A 13,348-nucleotide genomic window follows, 5' to 3' on the forward strand; every position below is an offset into this window, starting at 1 on the left:
AGACCTGGGGTCAGACATACCCGGTTTCTTATAAGCTGTGTGACCTTGGACAAGTTGCTGAACCCTCTGAAACCCAGTTTCCTCATCAAGAACAAATCCCATCCAGCACCCTTAAGGATTAAACACGGGGCACCTGTAATGTTGCCCTCTAGGTAAGAAAGAGCAGGCTTCTGGCATCCAGACTTCTCAGAGCGAGGAAGGAGTGTGGCATGGTACAAAGACTTGGTTTGAATTCTGGCTGTGCAGAGCCAAGGGATGCTGGATAATCTTCCCCTGTGCACACCGGAGTTCATGGTGACTTTTTCCCAGGGCTGTGTAAGGATTTGCTGAGCTTGTGGGCCTAAAGGCAGCTAGGGGACTGCCCAGCGCTCAGTCTATGGAGGGTCCGCTGCCCACCACCTGCCCGTGATTTGTCAGCTCCTGTCCCACTGGGGGTGGTGACCACCCCACCTTCTGTGTTCTCCATGGCTGCACGAGCCCCTCAAAGGCTGGCGGCATGCTCTGTCTCACAGGGCCTCGTGCAGAGTTAGGGTACAGAGAGCAACAACAGTGGGTGATAGCTCATTTCCTTGACCACTTTCTCTGTGCCTGGTCCTGATATAAGGGCTATATGCACAGGAATTCATTTTATTGTCACTACAATCCTCTGAGGCACGTACTAGTTATTGTCCCCATTTTATAGATACGGTAACTGAGGCTCAGCAGGACTCAATCATTTGTTCAAGGTTACACAACTAGTACGCGGTAGAGCCAGGACTTGGATCTAGAAAGGCGAGCTGGGGAGCCAACACACGCCGACCCCCCAAGTGGAGCACTGGGGCCACATGAGTAGTGAGCCCTGTGTGTAGGGAGTGCACAGTCAGGGGGCAGGCCATGCTTCACCGGGTGCACTGGCTCACGGCATCAGGGTGGCCAGGTTCTCTGTCCCTAAGCCCTGTCTCTAAGAGGAAGAGCTCCGTGGCCTCCAAAGGGACTGGAGAGGTGATGACTAGCCCCTCAGGCCAGGACCAAGGTACCCACAGGGAAAGCAGCAGAGGCAATGTGCAGTGGAGAGAGGAGGTGTGAGGGGCAGGGGAAAGAGGGGAAGGAGGCACCAGCAGTGTGGCCCGAAGCCGGACTCGTGATTTAAACTCAGGCGCTGCAACAGACTGTACCCTCCCCATGCCTCAACTTCCTCACCTGTAAAATGGAGACAATAAAGGACCCACCTCTAGGGCCGCTGAGAGAGTGAAGGGGGGTCTCGTGTACGAAGAACGGTGCTTGGCAGGTCCACTGAGTGGGGCAGCGTGGACACGAGTGTGTATGTGAGATGTTCCAACTCAGGTGAGCCTGTGCACGTCTCTGGGTGCTGTGTGTGTGCTGTGTCTGTGCAAGAGTCTGAATGTATGTACATTTGGTGTGTGTGTTCGGGATGGATCTTAGGGTATATGTGTGAGCACGCATGTGTCAGGAAGTACCTTTGAGCGTGAAGCGTGTGTGCATGAGTCTCAGCAGATGTGCGTGCACAGAAATGGCATAATGCTGTGTGTGCTGGGCTTGTGGGCCAGTGTGAGCCCCAGGTGCACACCACCATCCCTGGGGGACCCCACCCTCCAACATCCTTAACCAGGAACCAGTATTCTCATCGAGCAAGTCTTGGTGGCAGGACCCAGGGTCCCTATCCCAGCACTGTGGCTGGAGCAGTTCCCTCCCTGCTCTGAGCCTCCATTGCAGGATCTATTTCATGACCATGGGGAGTAGTGGAGAGGAGAGAACAACCGAGCTCCCCTGCCTGCAGCTGGAGGAGAGCGGGTGGCTTGTGCTGGGCTCCCATACATGGCTGCCACAGGTAGGAAGCTGCTGGGCTGGGCCCGCTGGAGGCGGCCCTCTCCATCCCCACCAAGGACTGTCAGAGGCTTCCTTCACCATGGTGCCTCTATTTGGTAGGCTTGGGCACTGGGCTGGAGGGTGGACGGGGCTGTAGAGGGGCACAGGCTGGACTCTGGCATTAGACAGATCTGCTGGGGGACCCCACACAAGTGGCTTCTCTGGGCCCAGCTCCACAGCTGTAAGACATGGTGCCCCCTCATACCTTGTAAGGCCACGCTGGCACAGAGAAAGTGCTAGCACATGAGTACTGGCTCATGAAAAGTGTGTCCCTTTCCCCAGGCTCCAGGTCCCAACCAAGGGTCCAAGCACATGGTACTGTCAAAATGGTAGGCCCACGCTCCGAAGGAACAATATACAGGAGCTGTTTGACAGAGACTCCGAGGGGGTGACCCATCTAGTTGCTACCTTTGCACTCAGAGAGAAGAGAAGGCTCCAGGTGACAGTCCCTGGACACCCGCCCCCAGCCACACCACCGGTGTGTGCCCTGCTCACCTGTAGTGTGTCCCCAAACGAGAGTTTGTGGATGACATGGGTCATGTCCGGGTTCTGTGGCTGGGCCGTGGCACTGTGTGTAGACACGTGGAAGTTGCCCGGGACCTGGGGGAGAGATGTGAGTTTCAGGAGTCTCGATGGCTGTCCCAGAGGTAGGGGGCGGGTCTCCCCCGCTGGAGTCAGACAGATCTGGTTTGGGATGGGATCCCAGCATGGTCTGAACCATGGCACTTTGGAAGAGTTATTGCTCTTTTCTGAGCCTCAGGTGGCTCGTCTATAGAATGGGGGCAGGAACAAAAACTACCCAAGGGGGCTGCCGGGATTAGGGGGTGAGAGAACACAGCTGGGCACCTGGTGCAGGCCAGGGCTCAAAATGGCAGCTGCCCACTGGCCACTCCGTGGCTGTTGGCTGCATGGTGGGTTGATCCCGCAGTCCCATGGACCAACTAAAGCTCCTCAAAATGCAAGTCAACACTACTACTCACCCACATTTGCCCCACCGCCCCAGACTGGGGGATCCTTGAAGGCAGGACTATGGTGGCCTCCTTTCCTCCCTGGGCCTTGATGTCCTGGCACAGCCGAGGAGAGGGACTGATGTCCTGTGACAATCCTGTGGATTCTCTTTCAAAGGATTTCTTTCAAAGGGCCCCTCCTCTACCAAGCTGCTCAGGCCAAACCCTTGGTGTCACCTTGGCCTCCTGTCTTTCTCTCACACCTGATCTCCCCACCAGGAAAGGCTGTACGCTCCACACTCACGATGCCTAGTTCCTGCCCTTCTCAGGTCTCCACTGCTTCCCTAGACCAGACAGTGGGGGCAGCCTCCCCACTGGGCTCCCAACCTGAGCCCTTGGCACCCCCAGGCCTTTCCCTGACAGCAGCCAGGGGGTCCTTTTGAACCCTACATCTGATTGTGTCACTCCTCTGCTCACCTCTTTCTCTGCATACTCCCCCTGGCCATGCTAGCCTCCCTGTGGCACCAGGAACCATGCCAGTGTGGTCCCACCTTGGTCCCTTGTGCCTGCGACCCCTTCCTGGAACCCTCTTTGATGCGGCTCTCCCTGGCCTCCCTCAGGCCTCTGCTCAGGGAGCCTCCCCAACACCCATCCCCAAAACCCTTGGTCTGCAAAAGCACTCAGCAGCTCCTGCCACCTGATCTCTATCTAGTTCTAATCTATTTCCTCACTGGAGGACGCTGGCTCCATGCCGGTGGCGAGCTGTATCTGATTTGATGCGCACTCCCTGACCCTGGCAGATGCTCAATTGGATGAATGAACAAACTATGAATGGCACTAATTCTTAAACTAGCATTTTTGATTTTGACATTTGACCTCTGGTAATTCCCATTTTACAGAAAAGAAAACCGAGGCTCAGAGCAGTGAAGAGGGCGTGTCAAGAGCTGTGGTTTGAACTCATAGTTGTTGGACTCCAGACTCGGCACACTGAAGCAGGACGGGACTCTCCCTCCCACCATGTACCTTGGCAACCCTGGGGTGATGGCCACATGCAGCCATTCCTTGGGACATGCTGGGTTTGGGAAAATGGCCCCAGACAAAAGCCTGGAACAGAAAATGAGACTGCACAACCCACACTGGACCAGAGGGATGTACAGACTGTGGGGACCATGGGGAGGGCTCCCAATTCAGTTGGGAGTGTTCAGAGGGGGGCATCTCAGCAGAAAGGACACTCCTATGCTAATGAGTCCGCATTACTGGGGATCAGCTGGAAAAGTATGGAGGCAGATGGAACAGCATGAACAAGTATAGAGGTCAGAAACTGCCCAACCCAGTCGGTGCACATCTGTAAGGAACTAGAAGAGTTTGGTACTACTGAACCCGGCATAAGAGAACAGCCCGCAGTGGGTGGTAGCATCAGGAAACAAAGAGGCATTAAAGGGAGAAGGGGCTGCTCAGCAAAGGCCCCAGCGCCATGCTGAAAAACAGTTTATTTTTATCCCAGTTCAACAAAGGTTTGGTAAGCTGTATTAGAGGAAGGAATATGGATTAAAGCTTCTGGCTTAGCAGCAGTCCATCAAAGCCTGCTATTTTGTAAGCATGCCTGTTTCAAACACAAAGCTGTAGGCTTCTAGAGATCCTCCTGTCTTCACGAGGGCCTGAGTTTTGTGGACTGACCTGGAAGGTACCAGGCTGACGGGGCATGGCCCCGCCTCAGCTCACAGGTGAGGTTGCAGTCGGGTTTGGGATGTAAGCTTCAGGAGCAGTGACCCATGGTAGAGTAGCAGCTGGGTTCTATACTCCATTCCAGCCCACCCCCGAGCTGGGGTGCCTTGGGCAAGGACAGTAACCTCCCCATGCCTCAGTTTCCCCACTGGCAAAATGGAGATGATGACCACAAAGGGTTACAGAGAGAATTAGAGGAGGGGAGGAGTGCAAAGCCGATGGTAACTGCTATTGGTTCGGATTCTTAGAATGAACATGTTCATCATCAGAACAAGGACCCAAGAACAGAAGGAGAGCATGGGGAAAAGAACAGGGAGAGCATGGGGAAAAGCCCACTATATCTCAGAACTATTTCTTAACTTCATTTTTACTTATATAAATAGTTAACTATACACATTTGTATTATAAAAAATTCACAGGGACGCCTGGGTGTCTCAGCCAGTTAAGCATCTGCCTTCAGCTCAGGTCATGATCTCAGGGTCCTGGGATCGAGTCCCACATTGGGCTCCCTGCCCAGTGGGGAGTCTGCTCTCCCTGTGCCTGCACCTCCCCCGCTTGTGCTCGATCTCTCTCTCTCCCTCTGACAAATAAATAAAATCTTAAAAATTCACATGAACAAGTGAGGATTATAGTCCCCCTTGCCTATCACCTCCTGAAGTAAGAAACCAACAGCGTCAGGCATGGGTCCTTTGGCGTTTTCCCATGCAGTGACATGGGGCTGCCGGCGGGCAGAGTTCAGAATGGGGTTTGGAGCTTGGGCCTGAGGCTCCCAGAGTTAAGTGAGGCCGGAAGGCTGGCTCTGGCACATCTGCCACCCGCTGCCTCCCCGAGAGGCTGTGACTCAGTGACCCGCTCCCCCCTCCGCAAGGAATCCATCACAGGTGGCTGACTCATGCCCGCACACGCTGGGCTGAAGAAAGAAAAGACGACACTTTTAGAGCCTGTGACTTAGGAACCTACGTCAGTGTCTCTGATAGATTTTAGAAACCTATAGATGGAGCCAGGCCCCAAACCCGGGCCCCTCCTGCCTTCCTCCTGGGGGGTGGTTGATTCAGCGGGGAGTCTGGGCTGCTGGGGGCTGCCAGTGCAGCTTGGAACATGTGACCTTGGACGTCTGACTGCTGGCCGACTTCCTGATGGACAGATAAGAGGGCCATGAGGTAAGTGCAAGCTGGATGCTGGGAGATAAAGGGGTGGGCGCCAGCTGTGAACCTCGCCTGTCATCAGGGCACACTGGCGGCTGGCTTTCTTGTTGAGCACCCTCTGACTGAGCGCTCCTAGGAGGCATGCACCCGGAACAAGGGAGAGGGGGGTTTCCACTCCTTGCAAGGGGACAAGGACAGAGGGTGACCTCAGCTGTGACCTGGAGTGAATGGACATAGTTGTCATAGCTCAAGATGCTGGCACAGCTCAAGATGCTGGCGTGATCAAGATGCTGGCAAGGAGAAGCAACAAGGGGACAGGGGATGTAGGAGGAGAGCAGGGGCCTGGTACCAGGCTGCCTGGGTTCAGATTCTACTTAATTCCTTGTGCCTTGCTGTCCTCAGAGCTGTTATGAGGACTAAATAGGCTAATCTGGAAGAGTGCCAGATAGGAACCCAATAGGGAATAGCCATAAGGCAAGGGCTGGCATGGCACTTTCCTAGAATCCCCAGCCCGCCCTGAGCAGAGAAGAGCCATTTCTTGAAGAACATCCATGCACATTTTATGAGCACACTGTTACCCAGGTGACAGTGGGCACCAGCTGGTGAAATCATGGATGCTCCCGCTGACGGAAGACAAGGCAGGTCAGGGAAGGGGCACCGACGTGTGTCCCTGTTTCCAAGGTGTTAAGTGCTTTGTATTTTAATTTGCTCGTGTCTTACAACCTGTGAGGCCAGTACTAGTATCCCCATTTTACAGATGAGGACACTGAGGCTCAAAGAGGCTCAACTGCCCAGCGTCATTCAATCCGTGAGCCCTGCAGCCAGGGCTCTCGACCCCGGGTCTGTCTGACCACCAAAAGCAAGCCCCACTTCACCCAGAGCCAGCCGGGGGCCCTACCACAGCCTGTCTGAGGGGAGGTGACTGCAGCCATGTGCACGACTGCCAAAGCGAGGAGGGTATGGTGCTGGGCTAGCTCCTGGGTGGTGGTCCTGCTTCTCTTGTGTCCACCCCAGGCTGGGGGCCGATAGGGTCCCTTCTTTGTTCATTGTTGGAGGCACAAATATTTGTTTAAGCTGGGTGATCATACCCCTGAAGGGAGGCCCCCACAATTGGGAGCTGTGTGTACATCTGCTCATCTTCAACCATCACCTTTCAGACAGGCCTTCCCTTTGCCCCTATCTCAGTGGGGTTCCTCTCTCTCTCCCCACCAGACCACCCCTTCATCTCCCTGCTCCTCAACACTGGAGTGTACCAGACATCAGTCCTCAAACCACACTGGCCTCAAGACCTTGGGTTTCTGGGGCGCCTGGGTGTCTTGGTTGTTAAATGTCGGCCTTCAGCTCAGGTCATGATCCCAGGGTCCTGGGATCGAGCTCCGCATGAGGGTTATCTGCTTGGGGGGGGGAGCCTTCTTCTCCCTCTCCCTCTCTCACTCCCCCGCCGTGGGCTTTCTTGCTCTGCCTCTCTTTCTCAAAATAAAATCTTAAAAAAAAAAAAAAGACTTTGGGTGCTTATATTTCGGTGCCATGGACCCTTTGCCAACATCTTCTCTTCACTGATGACTCCCACATTCACATTCCAGCTCAGAACAATCTCCTGAACCACACCTCCAATCCCAGATGAAACATATCCAAAACTGAACAACCGCTTCCCAGCCCTACCACCCATAGAATCCATGCATGCCCAAGCCTCTGTATCTAGAAAATGGGACCTCCTGGTTGTCCAGACAAAAACTAAGAGGTGGTTCTGATTCCACTCTTGCCCTCACCACCCACATCCAACTGATCAGTAAGTCTTATTGACTCCACGTCCCTAATCAGACCACTTCTCTCCAACTCCGCTGTACAACCATGGACCGTGACCTCTGCTCTTGGCCCCCTTCACTGTGCTCCCCCCACAGCTGTCACGGTGAGCTTTCTGAAGTTTCGCTGTCCAACAGAGCTTTCTCTGATGATAAAGATGGTATATAGCACTGATAATGGTAGCCACTAGTCTCTCTTAATAAAGTCCTTGAAATGGGACTAGTGAGAGCGATAGACGGAATTCTTCACTTTATTGAATTTCAATGAATTTAAATTTAAATAGCCCCACCCAGCTAATGGCTACCATATTGGATAGCATAGTTCTAAGCCATATATCTGATCACATTGCTTTCCTGCTTACAGCTCTCCCATGGCTTCCCATCACCATCACCATAAAATCCAAATCAGGGAGCACAGCGTGGACCCTGTGACTTCATTTAACCCCTAAAATGTGGCATAAGTAACTTTCTCTGCTTTCACACTACAGGGAGCCCTGAGCTCTCATGGAAAAAGGCCACTCTGCCAGAAAGAACACACATAGAGGCCACGTGGAGAGGAGAGGCCCTGAGACTACATGGGGAGAGACAGTTCCAGTAACACCAGTGTTCCAGCCCAGCCCAGCTTTGTAGCCACTGGGCAGGAACTGTGGGAAGGGAGGGCACCTGCCCTGTCTAAAGGGGCAGCTGCCCCTTGGATCCAGATGGAAGTTGCCAGTGGGATGTGGGCCCAGTGTGGCTAGAGCCTCCGACTTTGAAAAGGCAGAAGTGTGGACTCCCGATCTTTAGATACTGGCTCTGACGTGTCTGAACGCTGGAGAGGACAAACATAGCTTGTCTTTGGGCTGGGTGTGGCCAGGGAGTTCGCAACGTCTGATTCAGATGTCAGGGACCAGAGACAGGCTGTTCTGACAGAGGCTACGAGAGGGCAAGCAGAAGCCAGGAGCGGCCAGTGGCTCAGTCTGGCTGGGACTGGGAAGGGGAACTATGGAACATGGGACAGAGCTGTGTGATCTTGGGCAAGACACTCAGCCTCTCTGGGTCCTGTCTCAGTTTCCTCATCTGTAACATGAAGCTACCTCACAGGGTTATTGAGAGGCCCCCCTGTGATAATACGTAAGAGGAGCTGGAAAGGGAGCAGCGCGTGTGGGACAACCTCTGCCAGTTCCCGCTGGGCTTCCCTGGCACGCCCACATGCACTTGCTCACATCCTTGACTCAGGATCTCAAGTTCATGGTTCTAGCAATAAAACAACAGTAATGCCTGAGTGGTCCTTTGGGGCCTACCAGGTACTTTCAAACCACGCCACTTTCCCCGCGACCCTGCTTCCTTCCTCATCACAGCACCTACCACCCACCCACTGAAATGCTTCTACGTTTGTATATTGTCTGTCTCGCTCCACCAGCGTGGGAATTCCAGTCCATTTCTACCTATTCTGGGCAGCCCCAGAGCCGAAAGCCTACCTTAGAACACAGAAGATTCCCATAAATGTTTTTTGAATGAATGTGTAATAGCTCACTTCATCCTCATACAAACTTTGTGAACCGGGTGGTAGGATTCTATTATTACCATCATCACAACCTCCCTCTAAAGATGGCTAAGATGGGTGCAGTGAGGGGCGCCTGGGTGGTTCAGCTGGTTAAGCGTCTGGCTTCGGCTCAGGTTGTAATCCCATGGTCCTGGGATCGAGTCCCACATCAGGCTCCTTGCTCAGCGGGGAGCCTGCTTCTCCCCTGCCTGCTGTTTCCCCCTGCTTGTGCTTGCTCTCTGTCTCTCTCTTGCCTGCTCTCTCTGTGTCAAATAAATAAATAAAATATTTAAAAGAAAAAGGTGGGTGCGGTGACTTGGAGGGTACTGGTTGGCCAAGAGGGGAAGTGCTGGGACACACACTCACCATGGCCTTCTCACCATCTACTGCCTTCCCTGTTGGGAAGAAGAGTAGCCCCTTCCTGAACCAGCGGGCAGGGGCTCCATGCCTCGGGAAACCTGGAACCCCCACCCAGATTCTCAGCAGGAAACGCCTGGGACCCTGACGGTTGTTAGGCTCTGCCTGGGGGACGGGACGGTGGGGAAGGAAAGGGAGTGCACATCTCTACCATCTGGTTTCTGGGAGGAAAGTGACCGAAGGGACAGGGAGCGGGTCAAAGGGGCCCATGCAGGGTCTCCATACCTTGTTGATGCTGAACTGCCCCTCAAAGCGGCAGCCGGCCCCGTTGTTCAGCGGGATCTTCATGGAGTTGTCAATGTGCCCCACCTCATGCCTGCCCATCTCATCTTGTATGTCCAGCCCGACCACTGCAGGGGGCAAGGGGAGGAGAGAGTCACAAAAGCCCATAGCAGTGGGGGTGGGGCCAGCCCTCTCCTCCCTGGATGCCTGTCCCCCATCTACTCCTTGGACGTGGGGGCCCCAAGCCATCTAGGCGTTCACAGTCTGGGGCCCAGAGCCGCAGAGAGGAAGGCTGCGGACAGAGGAGGAGGAGAAGGGTGATGGCTGGACCAAAAGGCAACAAGCACACAAGGATCCATCCCGGACGCTGCCTGAGGCTGCAGAGGAAGAGGGGAAAGAGCTGGGGGAGAGAGCAGCTAATGGGGCAGGGGATGGAGGACCGCGGGCTGCAGGGGTGGCTACTCTGCTAAATGCAAGGCTATAGAGAGAAGCAGAGGGTAGAGGTTCAAAGGCTGTCTGAATCCTGGCCCGCCTTTTACCCGCTGTGCAACCCTGGCCAAGGCACATAACCCTGATGCCTGTTTCTCTGGAAAACGGGGGTGATAATGACCTTCCTTGGAGAATTACGCATATCGAATGACGAATGGCGGCACCTAATGGGTTTCAGTCTCTGGATTCATTGGGCAAACAGGTCCAGGCACTCATTCATTGGCTTCACTCATCATCCATTCACTCACACCTCCTTTTACCCAGTGTCTATTCTCAAAGGCCCTGCCCTCCTAGAGCTCGGGCGCTTTTCCAGGTTCTTCAGTACACCGAATGGGAAACCTGGGGCCCAGCAGTTCTGGTCCTTGCCTCCAGTGTGACTCTCCATCTGTGACTCAGCTTCCCAATCTGTAAAATGGGCAGGCCCACGCCAACTGCATTCCCTGAGATGGTCTACATGGTATGGGTTCGTACACCACGAAAACACAGAAAATTCCCTGGAAGAAGCACTTGAAAGGAGGCTGCAACCCAGAGGAAGAGCAGCTGGAAGCAATTTTATGTGAGCCAAGCCTAAAAGGGAAAAATGGGAACGACTGTATTCCTCAGTGGAGATGGGGAAGCAAGTGAGGGCCCATCCATAGAAGGAAATGTGATGTAGTCACTAAAAATGACCCTCATGGGTCTGCAGTATGTGGGAAATGCTGACGCCGTAATGTTTGATTTAAAAGAAATGCAAACAGGTCCCTGTTTGACTCAGCAGCTCTACCTTTAGGAGCCCGTACTCCAGATGCACACATGTCCAGACGTGTGTGCAAAGGCTGCTCTGGGCAACTTTGTTTGAAATTGTGACCACTGGAGGCAGCCCAGCTGCTGTCAACAACTGGTCGACGGAAGAGCCCCTTCCGGAATGCTGGGCAGCAGGTACACAGATGGGGCATCTACACGTGGGGTGAGGCGGCTCAGTGCAGGCCAGTGACTAAGAACTTTGGTTCTGGGGCTGCCACTTTCTGTGGTTCCTGGCTCTGCCCCTTCCCAGCTGTGGGACCTTGAGCAAGTCGCCTAACCTTCCTGTGCCTCAGCTTCCTTCTCTACCCTAGGATTAAAAAAATTAAAAAGGCACTTACTATGTGCTAGACACCCTTGTAAGTGCTTTTTGTATAAGAATGTACCATCTAAGCATCCCTGTGGGGGACATATTATCAGACCCATTCTCTACGGGGGACACTAAAGCACAGAGAGGCTAAGTAACTTGCCTGAGATCCCACAGCTAAGAAACAGAGTTTCAATCCAGAGGCCACACCCTTTGGCCACTAGGCTAAAGCACCTCTCATACTGATGCATTAGTGCAGCCAAAGAATTCAGGACAGAGCCTGGATTGGAGTAGGAGCAGAATAAATGGCAGCTGTGGTTATCATCTTACTAATATCATGAGTAATATAAGAACAGCTCCAAGATATTAGCAGAAAAAAACAAGAAACCCCAGAAAGGTCCCGTGTAGTTGAGTCCCAGTTGAGTAAAAAGAAAAAAGAACCAAAAAAAAAACAAAAAACAAAAACCAAAAAACATCCCCACCTAAACATGATACAGGTTTGCAGACACACACACACACACACACACACACAGAGGAGTGGGAAAGGAGTCCCAACTATTAGCAGAAGCTTCCTCTGGGGTAGATGGCACCCCAGGGAATACGTATTTCTTTTACTTTTTTCTTTATACATTTTTGTATTTTGAACATGATTTTTTTAAAGTCGAAAATATATTCCTGTAGTAGTTCATAATAAAACATTACTTCTTAAAGCAAGATATGAAATTGCGCAGGCAGCGTGATCTCAGCCGTGTTTAGAAATGCACAGAAAGGAAGGCTGGGATGGAATGGCGTCAAATGTCAAGTGACACTGCCGTTGGGGGAGGAATTACGGATTTCTTCTCTCTACTGCTCCGGATTTTCCAAAGGTACAATGATGAGCGTGCATTTTTTTTTCTCTAATGAAAATGTTAAGTTCTACTTTTAAAGCGAAGCCAGGGTGTGGGGCTTGAGCAGGAGCCTCCTGGTTCAGGTTATGGCCCCGCAGAGCGGCGGGCGTGGTGTGCGGACGCAGCCTGAAGCTTGCGGTTGCCTGGCCCCCTCCTGGGCTGGAGCTGGAGCTGGGCTGGAGCCTGGAACCACATCCCTTCCCTCCCCGGCCCTGCTCATCCCAGTCCTCTGGCCTGACTAAGAATTTCCTTGTTCCAGAGACCGGACCAACTCTTGAATGAGAAGCTGCCAGATGAATTATTTTTCTAAGAGAAAGAGAAAAAAATAAAAATAAAACTGACCAATTTCAACAGGTTCCCTGGCTCGGCGCCCACCGTGGCTTCAAAACTGTGACGTAATTCTCACCAAAAGCAATAACAGAACTGAATCTCTCCCTATCTCAGACCGCAGACACACCCAATGTTCTGTCCTTCAGGAGGAAGGGAGTGGGTGGGAGGAGAAGGGCCCGCATTGGGTTACGTGCCAGGCTGGGGCAAAGGGACAGCAGAACCCCAGTCCACTTGATAAGTTTAGAAACCAGCTCATCAGATGCTCCCAGAAACCCCAGGCAAGAGACAGCACTAAACCCATTTTTACAGAAGAGGAAACAGGCTCAGAGAAGTCACACCGTCACCAGGGTCACACAGTCTTAGTAGGCAAAAGAGCCAGATTCTGACTCCAAACCGATCTCCAATGAGTTTTGTTCTATACCTAGTAATTCATGGTCTCAGTTAAAACAAATCAGAGCATGAAGTGAAATACCAAGCTTCCCGACAGCTGCTAATAGCTCAGACCTGCATCCTTCTCCAGGTGACTGATCTTGGTTGGTGGTAGGTCTCCTTGCCCCCAAGACGCTCGAGAGGTTATGTTACCCCCCCCCACCCACCTCCCCCACACATCACCCTGCAGACTCTAGCCAGGGATACAGGTAATAACAGCCCACCTCCCCCACCACCGCTACTGGGTAGGACAAACTGTGGCCTATGCCACGGCTCCCCATAAAATCAGGTTGTGATTAGCCCTCCCATGAACACACATCTCTGCTTGTCCTCTCACATCCCCCACACCCTTCCAGTTCCTCTATTCCGCCGTTCCTCCGAGAGCCCTCTTTCAATAACTCACTTGCAGAAAATCTCAGGTTCTGACTCTTGGGAACCTGAGGTGAGAGAGAGCCCCCACCAACACATCAACAGGGC

General features: G+C 53.0%; 1 protein-coding gene across 3 annotated transcripts in view; it reads right to left on the reverse strand.

Moving 5' to 3' along the window:
- Positions 1-13,348, reverse strand: part of LOC111140962 (endoplasmic reticulum-golgi intermediate compartment 1) — a 104,497-nt gene that overhangs the window by 23,317 nt on the left and 67,832 nt on the right. For all 3 annotated transcript variants that reach the window (XM_022493240.1, XM_022493239.1, XM_022493238.1), the window contains exons 5-6: positions 9,653-9,777; positions 2,362-2,466 (exon numbers count right to left, since the gene is read on the reverse strand). In XM_022493240.1, the coding sequence (XP_022348948.1) occupies positions 2,362-2,466; positions 9,653-9,777 (230 nt within the window). The remainder of the gene's footprint in view (positions 1-2,361; positions 2,467-9,652; positions 9,778-13,348) is intronic.

Source organism: Enhydra lutris, unplaced genomic scaffold (genome assembly GCF_002288905.1).
Source record: "Enhydra lutris kenyoni isolate GAN:26980312 unplaced genomic scaffold, ASM228890v2 scaffoldscaffold5, whole genome shotgun sequence".
Taxonomy (NCBI): domain Eukaryota; kingdom Metazoa; phylum Chordata; class Mammalia; order Carnivora; family Mustelidae; genus Enhydra; species Enhydra lutris.